The sequence below is a fragment of the Molothrus ater genome, chromosome 28 (genome assembly GCF_012460135.2).
Source record: "Molothrus ater isolate BHLD 08-10-18 breed brown headed cowbird chromosome 28, BPBGC_Mater_1.1, whole genome shotgun sequence".
Classification (NCBI taxonomy): Eukaryota; Metazoa; Chordata; class Aves; order Passeriformes; family Icteridae; genus Molothrus; species Molothrus ater.
The window spans coordinates 4676478-4702080 of record NC_050505.2 but is presented as its reverse complement, the minus strand read 5'-3'; the positions used below and the strand labels follow the sequence as shown (position 1 = coordinate 4702080).

General features: G+C 47.7%; 1 protein-coding gene across 1 annotated transcript in view; it reads left to right on the top strand.

Annotated features, from left to right (window-relative positions):
* Nucleotides 1-25603, top strand: part of SLC23A2 (solute carrier family 23 member 2) — a 57521-nt gene that overhangs the window by 5509 nt on the left and 26409 nt on the right. The window contains exons 2-5 of the mRNA XM_036396587.2: nt 16942-17228; nt 17717-17815; nt 20783-20899; nt 21867-22024. Of these exons, the coding sequence (XP_036252480.1) occupies nt 17094-17228; nt 17717-17815; nt 20783-20899; nt 21867-22024 (509 nt within the window). The 5' untranslated portion in view covers nt 16942-17093. The remainder of the gene's footprint in view (nt 1-16941; nt 17229-17716; nt 17816-20782; nt 20900-21866; nt 22025-25603) is intronic.

Genomic DNA, 25603 nt, shown 5'->3' with positions numbered 1-25603 from the left:
GCCACCAGAATATTTAATTATTGCCCCAAAACGTACATTACTAAGCAGTAATAAATGGATGTGTGTTTCTAAGAGTGTCCCAGGCACCTTGGGGGATGGCATGGCTGGATTTTGGAGACTGATCCGTCTCTGTCCTCAGAACCAGGAATGTTTTGATCTTGGATTTGTGTCAGCAAACAAGCTTTGTCTGATAGTTGTATTTTTAGGAGCAGAGGAGTCCAGTTGGTGTGAAGGAACTGAGTTGTCCCACAATACCTGGGAGTATCTGAACTCGCCAAGCTCTGAAAACAACATCTGACCGGGTTTCTGTGTGTTTGGGTTAAAGCTGCAGTGTGCCCTCCCTGCTCAAAGGGACTGTTTGGATTTGTCACCCACTTCATGCTCACTGTAGAGTAAAACTGCCGGAAGAATGGGCCTCAGCTGAGCACTGATGCTGTAGGGGGATTGACTCACTATTTGTTGGTTTTGACTGTTGGGAAATGTGAGTCACCAAACTGATTTGGAATTTGATTTTGAATGGCTCCATGTCCTTCAGTTGTTGTCTGAATTTATATTTAAATCAAACTGTTGCAGGGCTCCTTGGCTGAAGCATTTTGGGAATGCGGGGTAGTGGGAAAGAAAGTGAAAAGCGATTTCAGGGGGGCTCTGAAATGCTCTGACATTCCTGGGCATTAACCTCGGGTGTGAACCGAGCAGTTTGGGCTCTCAGTGGAGCCACACATTTTAATTGGCTTTACTCCTGTTTAGCGTGGCCGTGAAATGGCAGCCCAGGGCAATAATGTCCATTTTAGTGGTTTGCCGCCTGTTACCCACTTGTGAGATTGTAAAAGTTAACAGAACAAAGTGCAGCTTTAATGGGAAGGTGCCTTAAACGCTAATGCAGTTGGCAGTGTTTATGTGCTGGGGTGGTTAATGGGGATTCATCCCAGGCTCCCAGCCCTCTGCAAGTCCGTGGATCTGCTGCTAGCAGTGGCAAGGAAATGCTGGAAGCCTCTGCCCACCAAGCCCAGTTTTGCTGAGTACCCAGAATTTCTATCCCAGAAGCCACCATCTGAAGGGCTTCCTTTTGTCTGACCTTATTCCCATCCCCACTTCCCTGGAGTGGTTTGGATTCCATCCTGAAGCTGAGCTCAGGTGCTGCTGTGTTACTGTACTCTCTCAGGAATTGTGTGTAACTGTGCTTTCTCAGGAATTGTGTGTAACTGTGCTTTCTGAGGGAATTGTGTGTAACTGTGCTTTCTTAGGGAATTGTGTGTAACTGTGCTCTCTCAGGAATTGTGTGTAACTGTGCTTTTAGGGGAATTGTGTGTAGCTGTGCTTTTAGGGGAATTGTGTGTAACTGTGCATTCTCAGGAATTGTGTGTAACTGTGCTCTCTCAGGAATTGTGTGTAACTGTGCTTTTAGGGGAATTGTGTGTAGCTGTGCTTTTAGGGGAATTGTGTGTAACTGTGCTCTCTCAGGAATTGTGTGTAACTGTGCTCTCTCAGGAATTGTGTGTAACTGTGCTTTCTCAGGAATTGTGTGTAACTGTGCTCTCTCAGGAATTGTGTGTAACTGTGCTTTTAGGGGAATTGTGTGTAACTGTGCTTTCTTAGGGAATTGTGTGTAGCTGTGCTCTCTCAGGAATTGTGTGTAGCTGTGCTTTCTGAGGGAATTGTGTGTAACTGTGCTTTTAGGGGAATTGTGTGTAACTGTGCTTTCTTAGGGAATTGTGTGTAACTGTGCTCTCTCAGGAATTGTGTGTAGCTGTGCTCTCTCAGGAATTGTGTGTAACTGTGCTTTCTTAGGGAATTCTGTGTAACTGTGCTTTTCAGGGAATTGTGTGTAACTGTGCTTTCTTAGGGAATTGTGTGTAACTGTGCTCTCTCAGGAATTGTGTGTAACTGTGCTTTTAGGGGAATTGTGTGTAACTGTGCTTTCTCAGGAATTGTGTGTAACTGTGCTCTCTCAGGAATTGTGTGTAACTGTGCTCTCTCAGGAATTGTGTGTAACTGTGCTTTCTCAGGAATTGTGTGTAACTGTGCTCTCTCAGGAATTGTGTGTAACTGTGCTCTCTCAGGAATTGTGTGTAACTGTGCTTTCTTAGGGAATTCTGTGTAACTGTGCTTTTCAGGGAATTGTGAGTAAATGTTCTGAGCAGCACTCAAGGTCACCGAGGGGATCTCATGAAACGGGCACGTGACTCCCATGTCGTGACTTTCACTTTTTATTTAGGGGCTTGGGAGGGGAATAAAACACTGCCCTGCAAAGTTAGCAGCCTTTTCTTTTGTGTGCTGGGTGAAATGAAGCTCTCTCAGAGCTAAGAGCATTTAGTGGACTCTGCTGTGGGAAGGTTTGAATTTTTGTGGAGACTTTGAGTCCCCGTGACAGGAAAAAACGAATTTTACTCTGTTTATTACTTGTCCTTTGTGTGGAGAATCCTGTATCCAGACCCTCACCATGCCTAGGCAAAGGAAACACATCCTTGTTTTTGCAGGCTCTGAAGCACCAGTTCTTCACAGGCTACAGCAGCTTTTATTTCCCTTTTTTCATTTTTTATGCAGACTTAATTGTTTCTGGAAGGTAACTCAGTCTTCCTGATGCAAGCAGCATTTGCTTGGTCATATTTTAACAGGTTGGGGTTTTTGATAAAAGCTGGCTGATCATGGTTTCCTGACGAGCATTTTGTTGTGTTAAGACCAAACCTAAGGAGTAATTTGGATTGAGACTGGCAAGAAAGAAATTGGAGCTGCAGGTCCCTGTTCATAGGCTCAGAGTGCAGGCAATAATTGCTGTATTCTCACTCTGTTCTGTGTCCTTTCATCTCTGGGAGCAATAACAATTACCAGTCATTTGCTGATATTGGATGTATTTGCATGGGTGCCATTTAATTTTGTGTGTGTGGAATTTTGGGAGGTTGTGCTGAGCAGGGCCATTATTACCAATATAATTTCACAGGGCTCTGGTCTGGTTTATTCAGCCTGTTGGGCACTTGTTATTTGTAATTATTTCAGCTCACAGAGAGATGCTTTTAAAGCTAAAAAAAAAAAGAAAAAAAGGGGGGGGGGATGAGGGAGGGGATTTGGGTTTTGATTAATACCCGAGTGTTGGGGGTTTGTTGTAGTCCTGTCAGATGTTTTCCTTGTCCATCTGTCCTGTTGGCAAATAGCAGGAAAGGCAAAGGATGGAGGGCCAAGCTCCTTTGGAGTCGTGATCGTCCTGGTGAAAACACGGCCTGAAAACCCCTCCTGCAGCAGGGGAAGAGCTGCCGCTCCTGTAAACATCCCCTGCTAATGAGCCGCTCTGCTTTGGAGGGGATCAAACACCGCTACTGCTTCTCGTGGAGACGCCTAATCAGGCACAATAGAACCCAGCAAAGCTGTCAGTTAAAGCTTCTATGAAATCGCTGGGTAGAAATGAGCCCGAAGGCACAGAGCTGTCTGAGCTCCCCTCCTTGCCTGCTGGGCTTCGGTAAAGATTTTGTGATCAGTGTTAGCCCGGGTTTGGAGCTCACTTAGGTACACCCCATCTGCATTGGTCTTCTCTCCTGATTATTCAAAGGGCAAAATGTGTGCTCAAGTGCTGTTCCTTCAGACAGCAGCAGCTAAGAAGTCTTGCATTTATCTGATGCCAATTAAGTAAGAATAATTGAGATTATTTTGTTAAGAGCAGTGCTGAAACACATCTGCCAAAGAGCCCTGAAGATGAGGCAGCCATTAAGGCACGATATTAAACCCAGAGTATATTGGTTAAAAAAGGATTGCTTTACTGGCAGAGATCACAAAGGTAAACTAGAGGTTTATTTTCATAAATTTTCCAAAGAGCTTTTTAAAAAAAGCCTTTCCAAACCCAAGAAGTTTTCCTTCAATAACCTACAGCTGTTATAAATATTATTTTAAGTAGTGTGAGCTCTGAAAATCTTACAATTCTTTGTGCTTTTCCTGAGCAGCCAGTTGGGTGTTAAAACTGCCTGTTCCATTTCTGTCCCTTCACTTGGAGAAGCCACTTAACCTTCTTTACCAGTTGTGTTGCTCACAGGGATATTTAATGCATTAATATCTATTTAATGCATTAATACCTATTTAATGCATTAATATCTATTTATTGCATTAATATCTATTTAATGCATTAACATCTATTTAATGTGTTCTTAATTACCCACACAGGCAGGGAAATCTTCAAAGCCACTGCACCGAGTGACATCCCCACCTCTGCCTGGTGACCAGGGGGAGGTGGCAGCTGGGTCCTGTCCCCTCCTGCTGCCCCATGGATCCAGGGGGTGCAGGGGCCAATAAATGCACATTTCTGAGGAGGTTGGTGCAGGAGCTGCTCTCACCTGAGCCTGCCTCCAGCAGGGGCAGAGGAGTGACCCAGCAAGTCTGGCTGAGCACAGAGCCACTGCCAGGCTTGTTGTGAAATTAAGAAATTAGTAACTGCTTGGCTTCACGTGTGGGAATCAAACCCAGGGCTGCTTACGGTTGTTTGGTGTGTGGGCAGGGGAGTGAGGAGGGCTGGTTTGGCTTAAGTCTCATTAATGGCAGTAATGATTGAATTTTTCCCCAGTGGCTCCAGGAAACTGAGCTGTGCTTGGTGACCAAAGCTCCTGGGGCAAACGCTGGGCACCAGTTACTGCTGGGAACATCAGCATCTCTTATTGCTCACATAGTGAATAATGGCATCTGTTCTTGCTCTGTGACCCTGAGGGATGCTCTGCCTGTGCCCTGCCTCCTGCCAGCTCCAGCTGAGGCTTCTCCTGCTGCTGCTTTGGGTTGGGCTCCCGGTGAGAACTCCAAACCCAGAGTGGGGTCAGAGCAGCCGTGCAGGGATTGCAGTCCTGGCAGTCCTGGAGCACAGGGTCCAGAGATCAGCAGGAAAAGATGAAATGTGACACAGTGATGTTTGCCACGTGGAAATTTAATTTTGTAACTTCGGCACTGCCCGTAAAATTTTGTTGATTTTTTTCTACACATGTTGGGCTGCTCTCTGAATAAGCATTAGGATTTTGTTTTTAATGGTATACAGAAACCCTTCAATTTTAGGTTTTTGAAAGGCTGGATTACAGGAAAAGCAGAGACTCCTGAGAGTCACTCTGGGCCTGCCCTCAGCCCCAGGAGCCTTGGAACGGTTCCTCTGGAAGTGCTGTGAATTCCCTGATTATTCCCAGGAAAGATTTTGAAGTAAATCCCGAAGGAGCGAAAGGTCACTGAGCAAGAAGGGCATAACTCTCCCGACTGGATAATTAAAAAGAAAATTAAAAAGTGTGCTAAGTTGAGATTGACTTGTGGCCATGCTTTGAAGATTAAAAGGGCTTTTTTCATTTTGGATGCAGGAGGTTGGGATTGGTGGGAGGAGGGACTGGGCTGGGAATTACTGAGCTGTGAATCCCAGGATCATTGCCCAAAACCGATGGATATCTGCTCTTTTCTCCCCCACTTTTTAAAGCATTTATCTTGCAGCTGAAGCTTTCAGCCTGGCTGCTCACTGTGTGATGCAGGGTGATTTTTAGGCATCCAAGCAAATGACGTATGGAATGAAAAAGTAAACAAATGATTGTGCTTAGAAGTGTTTTGCCTTTGGAAAATTAAAACAGCAGCGGCTTCTGCTGAAGGGTGGCACTTTCCATGGTCTTTGCACAGCCTGCTGCATGAGTTTAGCCCACCCTTCTGAAACTATCAGCACAAAAAGAGGGGCAGAAAGGTAAAATCTGAGCGTGCAAACTAACTGTGTGTGCAGTCTGGAACGGGAGGGACCTCAGAGCCCATGCAGACCCACCCCAGGCCGTGGGCAGGGACATCTCCCACTGCCCCAGGGTGCTCCAAGCTGCCCTTGGGCACGCCAGGGGTGGGGATTCCGGGAATACAGAAGGCAATGATGTGTTCAGGCTAATCTGGGAACGCACAAGGTAATGAGTTAAAGTTCACTGCCTCTCGCCCTGCCTGCTGCTCAGGCTTTGCTTCTGTCTTTTCTTGGGTTTGAGCTTTTGCCTGTAATTACAGAAATACCTGGAGCTCCAGGAAAGGAGTTTGACTTAGTTTATGAACAGGGTGAACACAATAACAGCTCCCAAAAAGCACATTTCTCTCCAGTAATTTTGGAAGTGCTTTGATCTGTGCCTGTGGAGTGCAGGGCTTTGGCTTCACTATTCTTCTGTTGTTCTTTCTTGACAATGATTCTTTATTTCTTGCCCAGAAATCAGCCACAGGTATTCTTAAAGGCACTTCCCTCTTGTAATTACCTTTTTACACAGAGCTCTGTGTCTGCTTTGATGTACATCTCAGATCCTGGGTTCTTCTTACAAGTGTATTTATAAATGTACTGTGGCAGCAAAAGTCCTAATACACACCTTAACAATACAAGCTGTAGATGAATTGGGGATTTGAGAGCAGAAGTTGCATTGTCCAGCTGGAAATGCAGAATTCCTTGGCCATGGATTGCCCCAAGGTGTCCTTCCTCTGGGAGAGGGGGATTTGTGGGTTCAGGGGGAACACCCTGAGTGGGAGCCAGGGCTGGGCATCCCTCCCTGAATTACCTGGGGAGTTTTCAGAGCAGTTCCAGTAATTTGGTGTGGATTTGAGTCAGCACTAGGGAAGAGCAGTGATGTTTCCATGTTACTGCAGATCTTCTGGTAAGTGCTTTTTCAATTCATAATTCAATAATTTATAAACATCACTGGAAATTCAAACTTAATAGCTGGGTCTTTCTGCTGTTGCCAGTTGTGGGTGGAAGTGGATCTATTTATTGTGCTCGTGTGTGATGCTATTTTCTGGGTTCGCTGTATTATGTTAAGTGTGTTCTGGAGGATGTTCAGGGGAGGCTGCTGATTAAATAAGCTGATGTAAAAGATCATGTATTTGCTGTGGCTTTGGGAGGAAGAGTCCTTGAATTAGGAGATGGCTGCAGAAATGTAGTGAGGGGGCCCATTGAGCTGTCACACAGGAGGCCTCCCCCAGTCACCCTCAGCACGTAACAGGATGTCCTTGCAGGGAAGCTCTGCCTCTCCCTGAGCACTGCTGACTGCACCACTCTTCCTTTTGGGTGTTCTTCTTGTTCTTACTGAAACCAGATGGATCAGAGGAGGGGTTTGGTTAGCAGCTCTTTGCAGTGCCTGGGTTGCATTGTTGCCACATTGGTGGTGGGACATAACCATGGTGTGCCACCCCTGTGCAGGGGGAATAGGGGACTTCAGAGAAGGATTTTATCTGCCCAAATGCTGCAAAATCGCAGAGAATAAACCCTCAGAATAGCTGTTCCAACGCAGAACACTGTCAGTAGTTTACCAATGTGTGTCCAAGAGCAAACAGAACTTGGCTGCAGCACTCAGAAGTGTTGGTTCATCCTCTGACTGAACACTTGAGTGTCTGAGAAGGCAGAAAATTGGATTCTCTCGTCATAATCAAAGTGAACTCCTCCTAGGTGTAACATTTCCAAGCAGTAGAAGTGCTCCACCAGTTTGCATTTCAGATATTAAGCAGGAAACAAAAATGCAGAGTGGCTGTGTGGGACCGTCAGGACCAAGCTCCCCAGGCTGGAGCAGAGTGAGATAAATCCTCTGCTCCTCCCACGGTCAAGTGCAGCCCCACACAGCTCTAGCTCTTCATTCCCACCTGGCTTCCACAGCAGTTGGGAAGCTGCACTGTGAAATATTCCAGTGCATTTTGAATTAGCATTCCCCTGCCGTGTGCCAGTGATTCCAGTGCCTGCTCACTGCAGGGAATTGTAACCCCACAGCCCACGCTTGGATCTGTCCTGGCATCAACCCTGGCAGCTGGGGTTGAAGTGGAGGTACCCACATTAGCAAGTGCTTTCTTTGGATTGAGTGTAAGTGCAGAGTAATCAGAAATTAATTGTTTGCATGTTGAAATTCTCCGCTCACTGAGGATGAATTTTGGAGCGATTAGTTTTAATTGCAAGGTAAATAGACAAGTCTTTGACTGCATACTGAAGAATTTTCATTTCATTGAACTCAGTTATACTTTGAACTGTGATGTTCAGGACAAGAAGTATTTGAGCCCCTGGCATTGTTTAATCCAGCTATTAAAAAAACTCGTTGGATTAAACAGCGGTTGAACATTGGAGTAAAAAAGCAAATGGATTACTTCTTTCAAAACCTGACATTTTCCTCTTGCTGTTCATCACTCAGTTCTTTAGCTCCCTCTGAGCACATCAAATACCTTCAATCTAAAACAATTCCCAGCACTTTTTCCCTGAAGTGTTACAGATCAGTGACCTTCAGCCAGTCTGGGTACCGCAGTTGGTGCTGCCTGGTCTTAAGGACTGGTGATGTTTGTGTTAAGGACTCTTAGGTTTCTTGACATCGAAATTAAGATATTTGTGTTTGTGAAAGCATTTGGAAGTCAGAAGGAAGGAGGAAAGGAAAGGATCTAATAATTGGAAAAGGAGCAAACAGAGGGGGAACCTTTTCAGCATCTCTTTGCAGTGGGGATTAGAGTGTGGCACACCCTGTGTGAGCACACACTGCCCAGAGCAGTCAGTGGAGATCCCTGGGTCACTGCCAGGGACCCGAGGCAGGGGTGAATGAGGAGCACTGGGGACAGGCACGGGACAGGCTCAGCCCTCATTCACTGTGCCCTGCTCAGCCTTGGCTCTGCCGTGGGACCGAGCACAGCCGAGCCTGGAGCCAGCCCTGAGCAGGGAGCAGCAAATCCGGCTTGTGGGGGGCTGGATGATGGAGCTGGGGAATGGGATGGGGCTGGACAGCACTGGCAGCCTGTCCCTGCCTCCACATTGCAGGTTCACTGAGCTTCGTGCCCTGGAGCTCCGTGTTCTTGGCCCATTTTGGGCTGGGAGCAAGGGCTGGAGCTGCTGCCAGTAAATCCAGGCAGAAGCTGCTCCCTGGGTGCTGCTTTGTGGTAAATCCAGGCAGAAGCTGCTCCCTGGGTGCTGCTTTGTGGTAAATCCAGGCAGAAGCTGCTCCCTGGGTGCTGCTTTGTGGTAAATCCAGGCAGAAGCTGCTCCCTGGGTGCTGCTTTGTGGTGGCCTGTTCTGGTTATGGCTTCAGGACCAGTTGTAGGGCGATGGTGTCTCGTTAATCCTTTGAAAAGGGAAATGGGGATGAGTAAAATGACAAAGTGATGTAAGGACAGCCTTAGGCAGGGCTGTGCTCCCACAGAAGGGGAGTGGGGCAAGGAGATCCATGGGAAGCAGTTTCAAAATCCTAGAATTGTTTAGGTTGGAAAAGACCTTTAAGACCAAGTCCAACCATTAAGCCAGCACTGCCACATGCACCTCTGAACCATGCCCTGAATGCCACATCTCCATGGCTTTTGTTCACCTCCAGGCACAGGGACTCACCCATTGCAATCTGTTGCAGTGCTTGGCAACCCTGGTTTTATTTCTTGTTGGTTTTGTGTTTGTTCCAAGGCTTTCACTTCTTCTCCTGTGTCCCATCTGCCCCACTTTGCCCATCACTGTTGCTCAGCGTTTTCCACTGGGGAAGTGGAGGAGCCAGCAGAGTCCTGCTGTGTTTCAGTTCCCGTGGATCGCTGACCCTTGGCTCAGGGAAGAGCTCTGAGGTCAGGAGCCTCCTGAAAATGGGTCTGGTTTGCTGCTAAAAACATCGATCAGGGAGGCTCACGGAAGAACACTCGGAGAAAATCCCTGTCCTGGTTGCAGCTGCTGCTGGAACCCTCTGTGCCATTTGGGGGCTCTGCCTGGCAGCTCTCCCCAGGATTTCGTGGCCGCTGCTTTGCGTAAACCCCGCGGAGGCGTGGAGTAACGGGGGAGTAACCAAGGAGTAACCAAGGAGTAACCAGGTGCTGCCTCCTGCCCTGCCCTTGTGTAAGCGTGGGCTGGGAGCAGTTACACAATGGGCAAGCACAAAGAGAGTATAAAAGTGCTCCTGGGGGATGAATGTCTGCATCCTCCAGGCTGCTGCTGCTGCTGGGGAGTGCCTCCGAGAGCTCGCTGCAGGTTTGTGCCTTGCTGGGGATGCTGGCAAAAATTCGGCTGCTTTGCTGTCAGCATTATGAAATAAGAAACTTAAAAATGTGTATTTGCAGGTGTTAATAACTAACTTTCCGTGTCTTAAAGGTTTGAGGGCTTAATTTCTCATTTTAAAATTGCTGTCACTAAAAAGAGATATTCACTGTTTCCAAAGTATTTGCTTTTTTCCTGTCTATCTGTAAACTTTGCTTTCCTTTCAATCTTTAAAACGGGAAAAATTCATATGATATTTAGGTAGTAAAAGAGATTTTTAAGGAAGCTTGAGCACAAAGGCAGAGCATCTTGGTTAGTTTCTGAAAGTTTATTAATTCCAAATCCTAATAAGGATACTAAATGGAAGTGTTTATTTCCAGACAAGCCTCATAGATAACTCAGTGTAAAACTCCTCAAGTGTGGGATCAGTTGCTGGGTTTGTATTTGATTACTGGGCTCAAGCTGTTCCCTTTCCAAAGGAGCCCCAGGGATGCCTCAGCCCCTTGGGAAGGAGCTTCACATCCAGAGCTCGAAAATTGGCACATTACCTCGATTTACTTAATAAATGGAATTTTCCCTAGATGAGTCTCTAACTCCACCTTTGTTTTAACGTGATTAAAGTCTTGGAAAGAAGGGAGCTTTCATCAAAGTGCCAAGTCCAAGTACAAAGCGGGCTGAGAAAGGAGCCAGTGTGAGCTCAGGTTGCTTTGAGGGCCCTGAAGGAGCTTAACGAGCTGTGCATTAATATTGGTAATAACAGTGAGGTATTGGAATGCCCCAGTTATTAATTCTCGCCAGGGAGACCATGAGGACTCCATAGCCCTGTAAATCAAATTCCTGTGTGCCGTACACGGGGCTGTGCTGAGCTCCAGGGCAGACCGAGGGGCAGTGGGACAGGATTGGGTTTGGTTTACCCTGGCTCTGGGGAGCTCTGCAGGTGCCTGCAGCTCCCTGCAGTGTTCATGCCCACAGCGAGGTGGAAATGGTCATTTCCCACCTCCTGCTTGCACTTTCGTTGGAATTTCATCTCACAGCTTCTCATCCCTGCCCGCTGCGGGGCTCTCCGGGAGGGTGGCAAAGGCAATGCACAGAATTTGGGCAAAACTGCTGCCTTTGGGCCAAGAAAATGGGAATAATGGGCTGAAAGATGAGTGGGAGCTGCTTGGCCAGCGGTGTTCTGATCAAACAGGGTGACTGATGCTGGAAACACTCAGCTATTCTGGTTTAGAATCACCTATTCTGGTTTAGAATCACCTGTTCTGGTTTAGAATTTTCAGCTATTCTGGTTTAGAATCACCTGTTCTGGTTTAGAATTTTCATCTAGTTTGGTTTGGAATTTTCAGCTATTCTGGTTTAGAATCACCTATTCTTATTTAGAATTTTCATCTAGTTTGGTTTAGAATTTTCAGCTATTCTTATTTAGAATTTTCACCTATTCTGGTTTAGAATTTTCAGCTATTCTGGTTTAGAATCACCTATTCTTGTTTAGAATTTTCAGCTATTCTGGTTTAGAATTTTCAGCTATTCTTGTTTAGAATTTTCAGCTATTCTGGTTTAGAATCACCTATTCTTATTTATAATTTTCACCTATTCTGGTTTAGAATTTTCAGCTATTCTGGTTTAGAATTTTCACCTATTCTGGTTTAGAATTTTCAGCTATTCTGGTTTAGAATCCCAGCCTAACTAAGCTCTCAGTTAATAACTTGACTGACCAAACTTGTGGTTTTTGAGAGCTGTGAGATCCTTTGGTAAACACCTCATTCAGCTGGATTTAAGTCCCCTTCTCAACAAGCTCATTCACACAGGAAGTTAATGAGATTTAGCTAATGTGCTTTAAATACATGGAAGGTTTGAGCTCGGCATAACTTTGCTGCTTAGCTTTGTGTAGACTTGCCCTAATAACGTTGGTCAGTTATTAAAGCACCGCTCTGGATGGCAGTCAAAATACCAACTACTTAAAAATTCATTAGTGCCTCCAAAGAAAGAATTTGTGCTTTGAAGAGCTACTTGGAAGTGAAGAGAGAAGCTTCTTAAAGTGCCCATCAACTCTTTTTAAAACCTAAACTGAGTTTTTTAGAGCTCAGATATGAGGAAGTTTGGGTATGTAGCAGCATTTTATTTGCCTCTGCAGCAGGTAAGGATGAACTTTGTGACGTTGGGTGAAATTTGGAGTCTGCTTTCCTTGTTGTGGATGTGCTTCAGTGCAAGGGGGGACATCTCTGGAGCACCTAGGACGTGGTGGGATTTCAGTGCTTCAGTTTCAGCTTCAGTTGGTGGGAAGGAACTGGAGAGGCCCCTGCTGAAGACAGATCAGGAGAGAGGTCCCTGCTAAAGAGAAATGAGGAGTGAGGTCCCTGCTAAAGATAAATCAGGAGAGATCCCTGCTAAAGAGAAATCAGGAGAGAAGTCCCTGCTAAAGACAGATCAGGAGAGAGGCCCCTGCTAAAGACAGATCAGGAGAGAGGTCCCTGCTGAAGAGAAATGAGGAGTGAGGTCCCTGCTGAAGAGAAATCAGGAGAGAGGTCCCTGCTAAAGAGAAATGAGGAGTGAGGTCCCTGCTAAAGAGAAATCAGGAGAGAGATCCCTGCTGAAGAGAAATGAGGAGTGAGGTCCCTGCTAAAGAGAAATCAGGAGAGGTCCCTGCTAAAGACAGATCAGGAGTGAGGTCCCTGCTAAAGAGAAATGAGGAGTGAGGTCCCTGCTAAAGAGAAATGAGGAGAGAGGTCCCTGCTAAAGACAAATCAGGAGTTTCCTGGGACCAAAGAGACTGAAGCAGGAGGGTGGTTTTTACACCAAGAGAAAATGAAATGTGTGGGTTCTGGGCACCTTCTTCACATCTGTGAGATGGTGAAAATGCCCTGGAAGGCAGGAAAAAAAACCCTTTGAGGCACTCCCTGCATGTGTGGACAGCGGGTGGGAGCTCCCAGGTGCCCTATCCAGGCACAGATCTGGGATGGAGCAGTTGGATTTGTGGTTGTGGCTCTGCAGACAGGACTTGGATTGCATCCTTTAAGTATTTGTTGAGCGTTTTTAACCTGGGTGATGAGAGGTCTGTGGAATGTCTTGAACTGGGGAGAGCCTTTTTCCTAGCAAAACATTCAGCACCCTTTGGACACCTGTGAGCAGCAGAGTTCTCTTTTGAAGGAGTCCATGTCCCTTTGCATGTCTGCTGCCAAAACCACAATCTCACACCTTGGTTGTGTTCAGACACATCCTGGGCCCAAGTTCCAGAGGTGCCAAACACTTGGAAGTGCCAGGGAGGTGCTGAAATTCCAGAGGCACCTCAAGTGGGACGAACGCTGGCTGAGCATCGTCTCTGCTTGCAGGAGAAAGTTGCTCTGTTCACACGAGCCTGACAGCTCATTAAAATAATAAATTGATGATGGTAATTAAGCAGTGACCTTAATTTCATTCTAATCTCCTTAGTGGGTGCACCAGCCAGAGGATTTTTGGCTCTTGAGCCGTCTGTGACAGCCAGGAAGGTCCTGCCTGGCTGTGCCACCACTCCGTCCTCAGGAGGTGTGACATGGGACAAAGCCAGGCGGGGGCTGTCCCACCCCCAGCTGCTTTTATCACCACATTCCTTGTGCTTCCTTTGGGAATATTCCCCTTGTGCAGCAGGGAAGGGCCACCAAATCCAGGGACTGCCAGGGGTTGTCTGAAGGGACAGGGAAAGTCCAGATTATTTTGGTTGTCACTGGGTGATGGGCTCAGCCCAGCTGAGGGAAACTTCGGATCCAGCTGGAATTCAGCCTTCGTGGTTTTAGGAGGGCTTTTGGTTTGAGTTTGGCAAAAAAGGGAACGCACAGGGCTGGTATCACTTGGGAGAAACTGGAATTTTCAGGGCTGGCAGTCATGGGGGAGCCTGAGCTTCCTCCAGAGGGCTAAACTCAAGGTCTGCTCGTTGCAAATGAGCTTTACAACAGCACTGCCATGTCCTGAGCATGACCATGCCCAGCCCTGGTGCTGCCAGGCCAGCAGCACCTGGCAAAGCACTGACTCTTTTAAGGGGAGTTTAAAAAACCCCAAATCAGCCCAAAAAGAGAGAAGAGCCCCAAGAACTTCCCAGCTACCTGGAATGTGTTGCCTGGAGGTCAGGTGGGCTTTGTTTTCCCCAGTCTTTGCTCTGCCAGGCTCTGGATTCAAATATTGATGTTGAAAGCCTTCAGCAGCGCAGGGAGGAGCTGCCACAGCAGCAAATCTGCTCGAGGGAGTGTTTTTGGTGTGCTTCAGCCAAAAGCTGCAGGCAGTGCTTTGAAAGGAAACAGCGCCTGCAGGGGAGGTGTCAGTGTCCCACTCCTGGGGGGTTCATGGCCAGGTCTCCCTGCCGGTGAGCTCTGGCTGCCTGCACCTTCTGTGCTGCCCACTTAACCCTTGGCTCTGCTGAAGAGAGGATAAAAAAGGATTTTTCACTGACTCACAGGCACTTGGGTGCCTGGGGAAGTGGGAGCTTTCCGGGGGCAGATTCTCCTGTAGGAAACCCTTTGTGCGTGTTTTGGTTTGTGGTGGAGGTTCCAGAGCAGAGACTTGCGGGGAGGAAAAAGAGCATTTAAACACATGGTAGATCTTCATATGGGTTTTACCTTTTTGCCATGAGCTTTGAAACACATCCTGCTTTGTTTCAGTGAAATGGCAGCAGCCTTGGCAAAGGGAAGGTGTGCTGGGAGGCCCTGGGAGCATGGGGTGGTGATGTTGTGTCACACCAGGCCCTGCCACCTCTCCTGTCCTCTCCTGCTGGCTCTGGGGCCGGAGGAGCTTTTTGCTGGTGTTGGAGGTGCAGGGTGGCCTCTCCCTGGCCAGGAGGCTTTTCCTCCTGAACTTGCACCTGGGCTCTCCCCTGCCCTTTGTGTGAATCCTAATCTTATCTGCAGCTCTGTAAAGGCCTGGCCTCTCCCGGCCTTCTGTGCACTGGGGGTGATCCATGTGGGAAGGTGAAATGTGGCACAAATTTCACTTCCAGCTTCCCATTGGAGCCCAGCCTGCAGAGGATGGCTTGTGCCGAGTGTACCTGCCCCGTGCTCAACGGGCTTTATCTCTTTTGTTTTATCTCTTTCTCCAGGACTTCTCAGCTCCTGAGGAGCTGGATTTGCTCTGGAGAGCTGTAAAAATGCCTGAATTGTGTGTGTGGTGGGACACGGGGCTGATAAGGAGTGATCTCTGAGAGCTTTAGGCAGCAGCAGAGTTTATCTTCTCCTCTCTGACACTCCAGATTGCAGAATCAAAGCATTCCTGAACCCTCTGATGATCATCTGTGCCATTAAGTGCAGTTTTAATTGCTGGGGAGAAGCAAGAAGAGCTGGGAAATTCCTTCTGGTTTGTCTTGGAGCAACCCCTGGTGAGACAAAGCCTCCCTTTCCTCAGGAGAAGCAGCGGTGAGGGGTTCTGCCTGTGAATGAATTGGGAGTTGCCTGTTTGGGAGTTGTTATTTCAGCTCTGCTGTGTCAGCTCTCAGCCATCCATGGGTCCAGGGCAAGCTTTGCTGTCCTGCTGCCGTTCCCAGGGCTGGAGGACACAGCAGCCCATGCCAGGGATGCTGCTGAGGGCCAGGGCCCCTTCCAGCAGATCCTGGCCTGGCAGCGACCCTGGCTCACTTTCATTAATTGGCTGGGCCTGAGGGAGGTGTCCTGCTGCCCTTGCCCTTCCCAGGCAGGAGCTGCCAGACTCGGCCTCGCCCGTCTCCATCTCTGATTTTCTTGGAGAATGGAACTCGTCTGCAAGGACAGGAAAAGGCAGATTCTCTTCTCTTTGTTCCTGTGTGCTAGGGGAAAAAAAACCTCATTGTTCTATGAAAGCAAAGAAAAAATGCCTCCAAAAACCCCAGCCCAGCGCTCCCAAGCCTTTAACCAGTACCTGTCTCCTCTGTGCCCCGAGCTGCTCTGTGAAAAGGGGAATTGCAGGTTATTTCCAGAGCAAGACAGTGAGTGTTCAAACCAGTCTTCTCCTTCAGTCTTCAAGTGAGAAATAATTAATGATGCTGCCTTAATATTTACTCTCATAAACAAATCTTAACTCTGATTTGCAGGCACTGCCTTCCACGCCATACTGATTTAATTCATGCTTCAAGGGATCCCAGTGCCCAAATTGTCTTTTTTATGTAACTTTTCAGGAGATACCTCCATTGCTTTGAAAGTTTTAATGTTTCTTTCACCTCAAGGAACCAGAATTTTCCAGCAAATGGGCAATTAACAGCTATTTAGAGGTTCTAAAATATTAGTATTCATATATTAGTACAGTCCTGAATTGCCCTCAGCAGAAGAGTCTTTCTCAAGTTCAGTTATTATTGCAATTACAGTAGACAGGAGCTGCTGGCATTTCCTGAGCAGCATCTGGAAGGGAGACTTCAGGAAAAACCCAAGTTCTGCTGCTTTTTTTCCAATCCAAACCTGTATTTGAATGTCCCTGAGCTGCCTTTCTACCTTGGGGTTCAGCTGAACCCACCATTAACTTGCTTTTGAAGTAACACCAGAGTGAGTGGGTTCTGCTGCTTGGATGGATGCAGAAAATTCCACTTTTTGTGGCTTTCAAGAGGCCATTTTTGCAGGTTCTGTCCTGTACTTTCACCTGTACCTGACCTGGTTTCACCTGCAGGTGTTGGCAGCTGCATTCTCTGTTTAAAGCTCAGTAACCACAGGCTGCAAAACTTGGATTTTCTGTGTGTCCTTCATAAGTTTGGGTGTTATTGTATAATTGGGTAAAAAAGTCCACATTGCAGGCTTCAAGTGATCAGTTATTGGGTTAAAAGTAAAAGTAATTTAAGTGTCATTTCTTAATTGAATAGAAAGATAGTTCACCACTCTGTGGCTTGTTAGTAGAATGCTGTAGAACTCAGGACTTGCAATACAGATAAGAAATAATAAATATCTAATTCTGAATGGGAACTGTCATCTCAAGTGCCTTTAATCCCAACTTCAACAGAAGTAAAGAGGCCAAGAACCAAAATATAGTGAGGAACAAACTCAGGACCCTCAGATCATGAGCCTGACTGATTTCCCTCCTAAAATATCCAATTTCTCCCTTCCTGCCAGGAGCCATTGATGGGAAGGACACACTGATGTCCCAGCTGGATTACTGAGCTCCTCAGTGACTCCTGGAGCTGCTGCTGCTGCTGCTGCTGCTGCTGGAATAAGGAGCTGTCCTTTGCTCTTGGCCTGTCCCAGAGGCACCTCCTGGGTGCTGCATGCAGGTCCTGGACGTGCTGGACACCATGGGCATTGGCAAGAACACCACGGCCAAGTCGGTGGAGGCAGGAGGGGGCTCCACGGAGGGCAAATACGAGGAGGAGTCCAAGCACCCCAACTTCTTCACCCTGCCTGTGAGTGAGCCCAGCCCTGCAGGGAGTGATGTTCCACTTGAGGTGTATTTCAGAAATACAAACCCTTCATTTCCGTGAGCAGTCAGTGGCAAAACTCTGAATATTTGTACATAAACACAGCCAGCCCTGCTGTGTGTGCTCATGCCCTGTTCCCAGGACATGGAGCTCCCCATGGACGGAGCACCAGGGAGGGCCAGTATGAGATGAGTCCAAATAATGCTCCAGTAATGCTCCAGGTGTACAAGCCCTTCATTTCCATGAGCAGTCACTGACAGAACTCTGAATGTTGGTGTGTAACACAGGCAGCTCTGTGTGCTCTCTGTCCCTGCTGTTACAGAAGTGATGCCTTGCCATCCTCCCCGTGGTTCCTGACCAAAGGTCAGAGCCAGATGAAGTACCCACAGAGAAAACTGACATCTGAGGCGTGATGGCAGAGGAAATGTTGATTAGAAAAACTTCACCTCCTTCTGTTTTTGTTGCTTTTTAAGGTTGTGATAAACGGTGGCGCCACGTCCAGCGGTGACCAGGACACGGAGGACACGGAGCTGATGGCCATCTACACCACAGAGAATGGCATAGCAGAGAAGGTACTGGGGCTCCCCTGCTGCCTGGGAGCTCAGCTCTGGTGCTCTGCCCCCAGCTGCCTCCCCTGGCTGGGAGGGTTCCTGTCCCAGAGCTGCTGACTTGCACATTCACATCTCCCCAGGCACTCCTGCCCTCGTGACTCCTGGTCACACACTGTGGGTGCAGCACTTGGGCCATGACTCAGGAAATGGTGGGAGCAGTTCATGCCCTTGGTTGGGATTTCTCCAGCTCTTTTCCCCATTCTTTCATTCCCTAGGTCTGTTCAGTGATGATCCTGCAAGCTGAGATGGTGTGAATCTGAGCTTTGGTTTAAAATAAGGATGAGGATTATGGTAAATCTGAGCTTCTGAAATGTTCAGTCAGACTGGCTTTTTTGTCTCTGAAAAGCCTCAGCCTGACCCAAGTTTTTAAAAGATCCTGATTGAACCTGGAACAAAACTCCTGGTTCCAAGCAGGGGCACCATGATGCTCCTTCCTTCAAGGCCATGGTTTCTTTTGGGGCTTTTTTGTCTTTGAAAAGCCTCAGCCTGAGCCAAGTTTTTAAAAGATCCTGATTGAAACAGAAACAAAACTGCTGGTTCCAAGCAGGGACACCATGATGCTCCTTCCTTCAAGGCTGTGGTTTCTGCTGGGACAAGGATGACACCAGGGGATGCAGTTCAAGTTTGCACTCCTGAATTTCAGATTTAAACCTTCCCCTGTCAGGGCTGGGTTCCAGGGGAGCCTGGAGCCCTCCCAGCTCAGCCTGCCCAGGTGTCTCCCTCCCATCCCCACACTCACATTTCATGGGCAGCTTTTTGTTACCTCTCAGAGCCTTTGATGGCTGATTTCTGGAGCGTGCTGGGGCTGGAGTGGAGAGGCACAATCTGATAAAATCCTTCAGCCAGAGGTGTTGGGGTGAATTGTGCAATGAGATAAGCCATCTCCAGACACCACAGTGTTCCTGCTTTTCCCAAGCTGTGCTTCCCTCCTTCCCAGCTGACCCATGGCATCAGAACTGGGGCTGATGGAGAATAACTCACCTAAAAGAGACCTTGAGCTGCAGAGGAAGCATTTCTCCTTGAGTTCAAGCTTTGCTGTGGCTCCCAGTGCAGGAACAGGGTGGGCAGCCCTGGCACAGGTGCCCAGAGCAGCTCTGGCTGCCCCTGGAGGTGCCCAAGCCCAGCCTGGATGGGGCTTGGAGCACCCTGGGACAGTGGAATTGTTGTTTTCTCCAGAAATCTCAAAAAAAGCCCTCAACCCACAACCTAATCCAAAATAAACCCCTCAGTCAGCTAAACCATCACCCTGCTCCTTCCCTCATGGCAACAATACAGTTCTGGCTTCCTTTGCTATTTTAAATTTGTAGGATATTGTTTAATAATAAATCCCAAATGATCCCATAGGACAGAAGGTGAAAGGTACAGTTCCTAAATGTGTGGGAATTGTTCAGCCCATGAAAGGAATGTGTCCCAAGGCAGGGGTGGCACTGGGCCTTCAGGTCCTTGCAGCCCAGCCAGGGGAGGGCCAGGCTGGACACCAGGAGGAATTTTCCTGTGGGAAGGGTGGGCAGGGCTTGGAAGGGGCAGTGATGGAGTCCCCATCCCGGAGGTGTTAACAAATGTGTGGGTGTGGCAGTGGGAGATGAGGTTTGGGGATGCCCATGGTGGTGCTGCTGGTCAGAGCTGAGGGTCTGAGAGGGCTTTTCCACCCTCAGCCATCCCATGGCTCAAATTCCTATTTTTATTTTCCACGTGGTTTTTTTGGAGAATTGGGTCAGGAGAGAGTTTGTTCCTTTTTCAGTCCGTGCAAAGCTGTCCCTGGTGCTGCAGGAGGGGAGAGCAGTGCTCCAAGTGCTCTCAGGAGTTCTCTCAAATGAGAGTTTCTGTCTTTTGCATTTCTGCTGCAGCACCCTCAGCACGGTGCCCGCTTTCTTTCACCCCCTAACTGTGAATTCTCCCAGCAGGGAGGGGGCTGAGGTGGGAGGGCAGTGCCAGGCTCAGTTTGGTGCTGGCCTTGCAGGTGGCACCGAGTGCAGATGGGCTCAGCCCTGCCCGTGGCCGGGGTGGGGATTTTTGGAGAAGTGGAGACCATTTGGGGCAGTCACGAGTCTGGCAGAGCTCCCAGGCTCCGTGTGAGGCAGCTCCACGTGGGCTCAGAGCGTCCTGGGCTGGATTAGGCCACAGCAGCTGTTGTGTAAGGTAATTTTTTAGCTGCTTGGTCTGAAATTACAACATCTGATACTTCCTCCTGCTTCTCTTGTTGTGCTGGGGCTTTGTGGGTTTGTTCTCAGGAGTTTCCAAACCAGATTCCACTCATTTGTGACAAAGAAATGGCAGAGCTGGCCCTTGTCTTACTGGGGTGTTGATGTGTGAATGTCTGTGCTCACTTCTCCATTGGCACTGGCAGTGAATTCCTGGGGGAATTGAAATTCCTGGAGGAATTCTGCTTGGCTGATGGAAATTGCTTGGGGATTAATTTGGGTGTAATAAATAATCAGCATTTTTCCTGACTGCATAAATGAAGGGGAAGAAGGGAAATTATAAATTCTTTGGCTAAAAGTGGTTAACCCAGATGGAATTGGGTAAGAGCAAAGCAGGGAAGCAATTATCATAATGAGGATTTATTTTTGCCAGCGATTTTGGTCTCTGGTGCAAGGACAGAGCTCTTCTTCTTAGTTCCAATTCTTCCCTATTTTCTTTTTCTGTTTGTTTTTGTGATTTTGGGGTTTGGTGGGGTTTTTTAACAGCCTTGTCATGATGAATCCATTTTTGGGCACCTTTTGGCTGCCAGATCAGTTCTGTCAGAAATCAGCAATTATAAATAAATAAGCAGGGAGTGTTCAGAAGAGAACATGTTGGCTACAAATTCAGGAGCTGGATGGGAAAGGCTTTGAAATTGTCACAGATCAGAGTTGCTGAAGCAGCCTGGGAGCTGAAATTCCCTTTATTCCGTGCAGCACTAACCTGCAGGTGCCCTTGTTCCTGCAGAGCTCCCTGGCAGAGACCCTGGACAGCAGTGGCAGTTTGGATGCCCAGAGGACTGACATGATTTACACCATTGAAGATGTTCCTCCCTGGTACCTCTGCATCTTCCTGGGCTTGCAGGTACATCCCCACACAGAGACAGCTTTTCCTTCTGTGCCTTTCAAAGTTCACTGAAGATTTGCTGTGCAGTTCATTGTGTTTGTGGGTTTTATCCTTCCCCACTCTCACCTCTTTGAGGAAGGTGTTGGGAGGTTTCTTCTGAAGCTGATCACACTCAGATCACTGCTCTGGGAATGATTTTGAGGAAGGTGTTGGGAGGTTTTTTCTGAGGCTGATCACACTCAGATCACTGCTCTGGGAATGATTTTGAGGAAGGTGTTGGGAGGTTTCTTCTGAGGCTGATCACACTCAGATCACTGCTCTGGGAATGATTTTGAAGGAGGTGTTGGGAGGTTTTTTCTGAGGCTGATCACACTCAGATCACTGCTCTGAGAATTCCAGTTTTCAGCTCATGCATTTGTGAGAGTCACTCAGATATTTATTGAGTTAAAAGCTGCTGTTGGTAAATGAGTGAGCAGAGGCTCAGTGGAGGCCCTCACAAGGGACATTGGGCACCTCTGGAGTTAGAGATGGAGAGAGAGGAGGGTTTAGACATGAAATATTGAATATTAAAGCTGCTGCTGCAGTTATTTCAGTTCTGAGAGCATCACCCTGCACCTGGCTTGCCCTTGGAGCACGAGCAGGTGCTTCCTCCAGCTCAGCCACTGCTCCAGTCCCATCTCCTTCCCTCTGCAGTGGTAATAACATCTGGCCCACAGGAATGCTGAGAATCTGGTAATCTCTGTGAGGGACCTTGAGATCTCCAAACAAACACATTCCAAAGCATCCTTTTTATTGCTGCCCTTTCCTCAAGGACAGGCAGTTCTGTAGGGATTCTATTTTTACTTGTGTGTGGAGTTTGGTGAAAAAACTTGGGTCCAACCAAAACCTCATCTCCTCCAAAATCCCTAAATTGCTTGGAGTGTGTGTGTGTCCCGCTGAGGGTGGTCTGGACGGATGGTTTGCAGCACTAACCCTGTGCCCCCAGCACTACCTGACGTGTTTCAGCGGCACCATCGCCGTGCCCTTCCTGCTGGCCGATGCCATGTGCGTGGGCTTCGACCAGTGGGCCACCAGCCAGCTCATCGGGACCATCTTCTTCTGCGTGGGCATCACCACCCTGCTGCAGACCACCTTCGGCTGCAGGTGAGCCTGGGAACGGAAACCTGGGGCACAGGGGGCACAGGGGGCAGGAGGGCAAACACTCAGTCACACACCTTGGGATAAAAGAGCTGAGTGTGGTGGTTTTATTAATTCCTGCTGCAGGTGAGCCTGCGTGGGCAGCTGGGGCTGCCTGGGGCACAGGAGGCAGGAGGGCAAACACTCAGTCACACACCTTGGGATAAAAGAGGGGCTGCCTGATTGGGGTGGTTTGATTGATTCCTGCTGCAGGAGAGCCTGGGAACAGAAATTTGGGGGTTCCCAGAACAGAGAAGGCAGGAGGGCAAAAACTCATTCACACACCTTGGGAAAAAGGGGCTGACTGTGGTGGTTTGATTAATTTCGGCTGTAGGTGAGCCTGGGAACAGAAATCTGGGGCTTCCTGGGGCACAGGAGGCAGGAGAGCAAACATTCAGTCACACACCTTGGGAAAAAGGGGCTGACTGGGGTGGTTTTATTCATTTCTGCTGCAGACCACCTTGGGCTGCAGGTGGGATCTGGGCATGGAAGGTTGGGGGTTCCCAGGATCCAGGAGTGTGTGGGATTTGCACAGGGGAGACACAAAACTAAGGGCAGCAGTTGGGGTGAGCTTTTAGAAAGCTGTTCCCAAATAAAAAGGTGGATTTGAAGTAACACAAGGCATCCCAGGGGTGAGAAAATCCAGCAGGGAGAGGAAACGCAGCAGAAGAGAGAAGGCAGAAGTGTTTCTGGGAGAGGAGCAATTCACACACCTTGGTAAAGAGGGGCTAACTGTGCTAGTTTTATTCATTTCTTGAATGAAATTCTTCGTGGTTTTTAGGTAGCTGTGATCAGTCCTGCAGCAAATGCTGTGAAAGGCTTGGCAAGTGAAAAAGGCAGGGGAAATGGTGAGGGAAACGTGTCCCTCTCTGTCAGCTCCCTGCCCCATGAAATAATTTGGGTTTATTTGTTTGCTGCTCTGAGTTATGGGCAGTGATCATTCCTGGAGTTGGGAACACACAGAGGTGTGCAGGGATGCTCTCACCTCTCCTTAGGAGGGTGGAAGAGCCCAGGAGGCAAATCCTTGTATAAATCTGCTGTTGGCAAGGATAAATATAAATATACCTACAAATATAAATACCAATATACATTATAAATATAAATATACCTATAAATATAAATACTAATATACATTATAAATATAAATACCAATATACATTATAAATATAAATATACCTATAAATATAAATACCAATATACATTATAAATATAAATACTAATATACATTATAAATATAAACATACCTATAAATATAAATACTAATATACATTATAAATATAAATACTAATATACATTATAAATATAAATATACCTGTAAATATAAATACTAATATACATTATAAATATAAATATTTTCAAACCTGTGTTCCACTGCACAGCTGCTTAACCTGCTGAGCTAAACTTGGGGAATAACTAAAGCCTGCAGAGTTATTTCTGCATCTTGAATAAAGCCAAAGCAGAAGCAAAGTGCCCATTTAACCCTCAGGTGGTCTCTGAGGTGATTCTGGAGTCACTCAGTTCACTCTCAGAACGATGAAATCCTTCCTGCCACCAGAAAATTCCCAACGCCCCCCACATTTTGAGGGATTTAGTTAAGAGCCAGAATCTTCAGGTGAGAAAGGTGTCTCAGGAAGGCAAACCTGTGGTGGATCAGCTTTTCATCTAAAGCATTTCCAGCTGTTCCAGGTTTTCCAGTGCACCCTTCTGGTTGAGTTACCCTTGCTGCACTTTTTCCTTTGGGGAAAAAACCTTCCCTGTATTTTTGTTTGTCTTACTGGACTTGGGCTCACTCCTCTGTCCTGAAAAGTTCACTCTGATGGCAAAACAACGGAGTGGGAGTTGTTGGAAAAGCACACTTTCTCTCCCCAATGTATTTTCTTTAAGTAAAGACTCCCCAAGTCAATGATCTTATTTCCAGCCTGGCTGGCTCTTTGTGCTGTAACCATAAATCCTCAGGTACCTTGTCTGGAAGTTTGTCATATTTGGGGTTTTTTTTTTCCCCCCTTAATAATCTCGGCTTTTTATCACTTACTAGAGAGGGATTTGGGGCTCATTCAGAGAGAAGGGGCCCAAAATTGCAGAATTTTTGAAATTCTCTGTTCTTTCTGTGTAATCCCAGCCCTGCCCTCCACCCTGCTGGGATTTTTCCCTTTTCAGTGGCTCCCAACTTGCACTGTACTTACATTTTCATATCCCTGAAGGCCAAATTGTGTTTGGGTCTTAAAATAACTTGTGTTTAGGGAGGAAATTTCCACGCTGGGATGTTTTATAACTATGGCACATGTGATGGGGGGTTTATGTAAGGCTGGGAATGGGATATAGCAGCTCAGGCCTCTCAATGAGATTTGCAAGTATTCATTGGCAAGTCTGTCAACTGCAAAGTATTTCAGCAAATAAAGGTTTCAAAAGGTCAAATTCCATGGTTTAAGGGTTCTTAAAGATGGATTTGGCTCGATTACGAGGCGGAGTTGGGGTAGGTTGGGTACCCAGACCAGTTCTAGGAATTCCAGCTATTCCCTGGGTTGTGCAGTGAGCCCCAGAGCTGGCAGGGGCTCATTAGTGGGTAATTAGTGGCACTGAGACCATCAAGCACAGCTTTAATCCACGCCAGGGTGGCAGCTCTGCCGCTGTGCCCTGCCCTGGCTCAACTTTCTCACATCTGTGGGACATGGGAACGTAATGAGACATTTCCAGATGCCTTTGCCTGCAGAAAAACTCCTGGTTTCACTTCAATCCGTGCCAGAATGGAGCAGCTGGATGGTTTAGACACGGAATTGAAACGAAACCCCACTCAGGAGCTTTGGTGCTTCAGCTGGCTGGCAGTGAGTGGCTGCCTTAAAATCTGTCAGTCAGCCCCAGCCTGCAGCTGTCACCTGAGAAGGAGACAGATCTTGGTTGACTGATTTTCAACAATTCCTTTAAAAATGTAAAAAAATGAAAATCCCCAGTACTGTGAGCCTTTTGGGAGCTACCTGTGTCACATGAAAGTGGAGCAGGACCAGGTGCTGAGATGAGATTTTCCATCCCTGTGCTGGCGTTTCATGGGATGCACAACAGCCCGAGCTGGCAGCAGTGAGCTCAGCACTGGAGAATGTGTTTGCAGTGTGTGTTTACCAAGCCTCTGAGGGGGCTGTGTAGGTGGCATGGAGCAGTAGCAGCTTGTTCCAGGTATTGCAGCCCTGCATGGGCACCAGCTCTGCTTACTGAGCCTGGCAGGATGGGCTGAATCATCCTGAGCCACCAGCCCTGACTTCCTGGAGCTGGGATTCCTGCATGGGGCAGCTCCCAGGCTGAGTTCTGGCCAGCCAGCCGTGCTTGGGTGCCTCATGGAGTGCATGAACTTGGAGTTTCTAATGTAGTTTTCAGCATTTGGTGGCTTTGGAGTTGCCCATGGCCCAAACTGCTCCTGTGAACTTCCCAACTCCCATTAATAACGAGTTTGATCTTTCCTGTGCTCACTGTTCACCATTTCCCCCCACATTTCTCCTCCTGTGAGCACTTTCTGATCTTCACCTGAGCCTGAGCAGTTCTTTTTCCTGCCCTCAT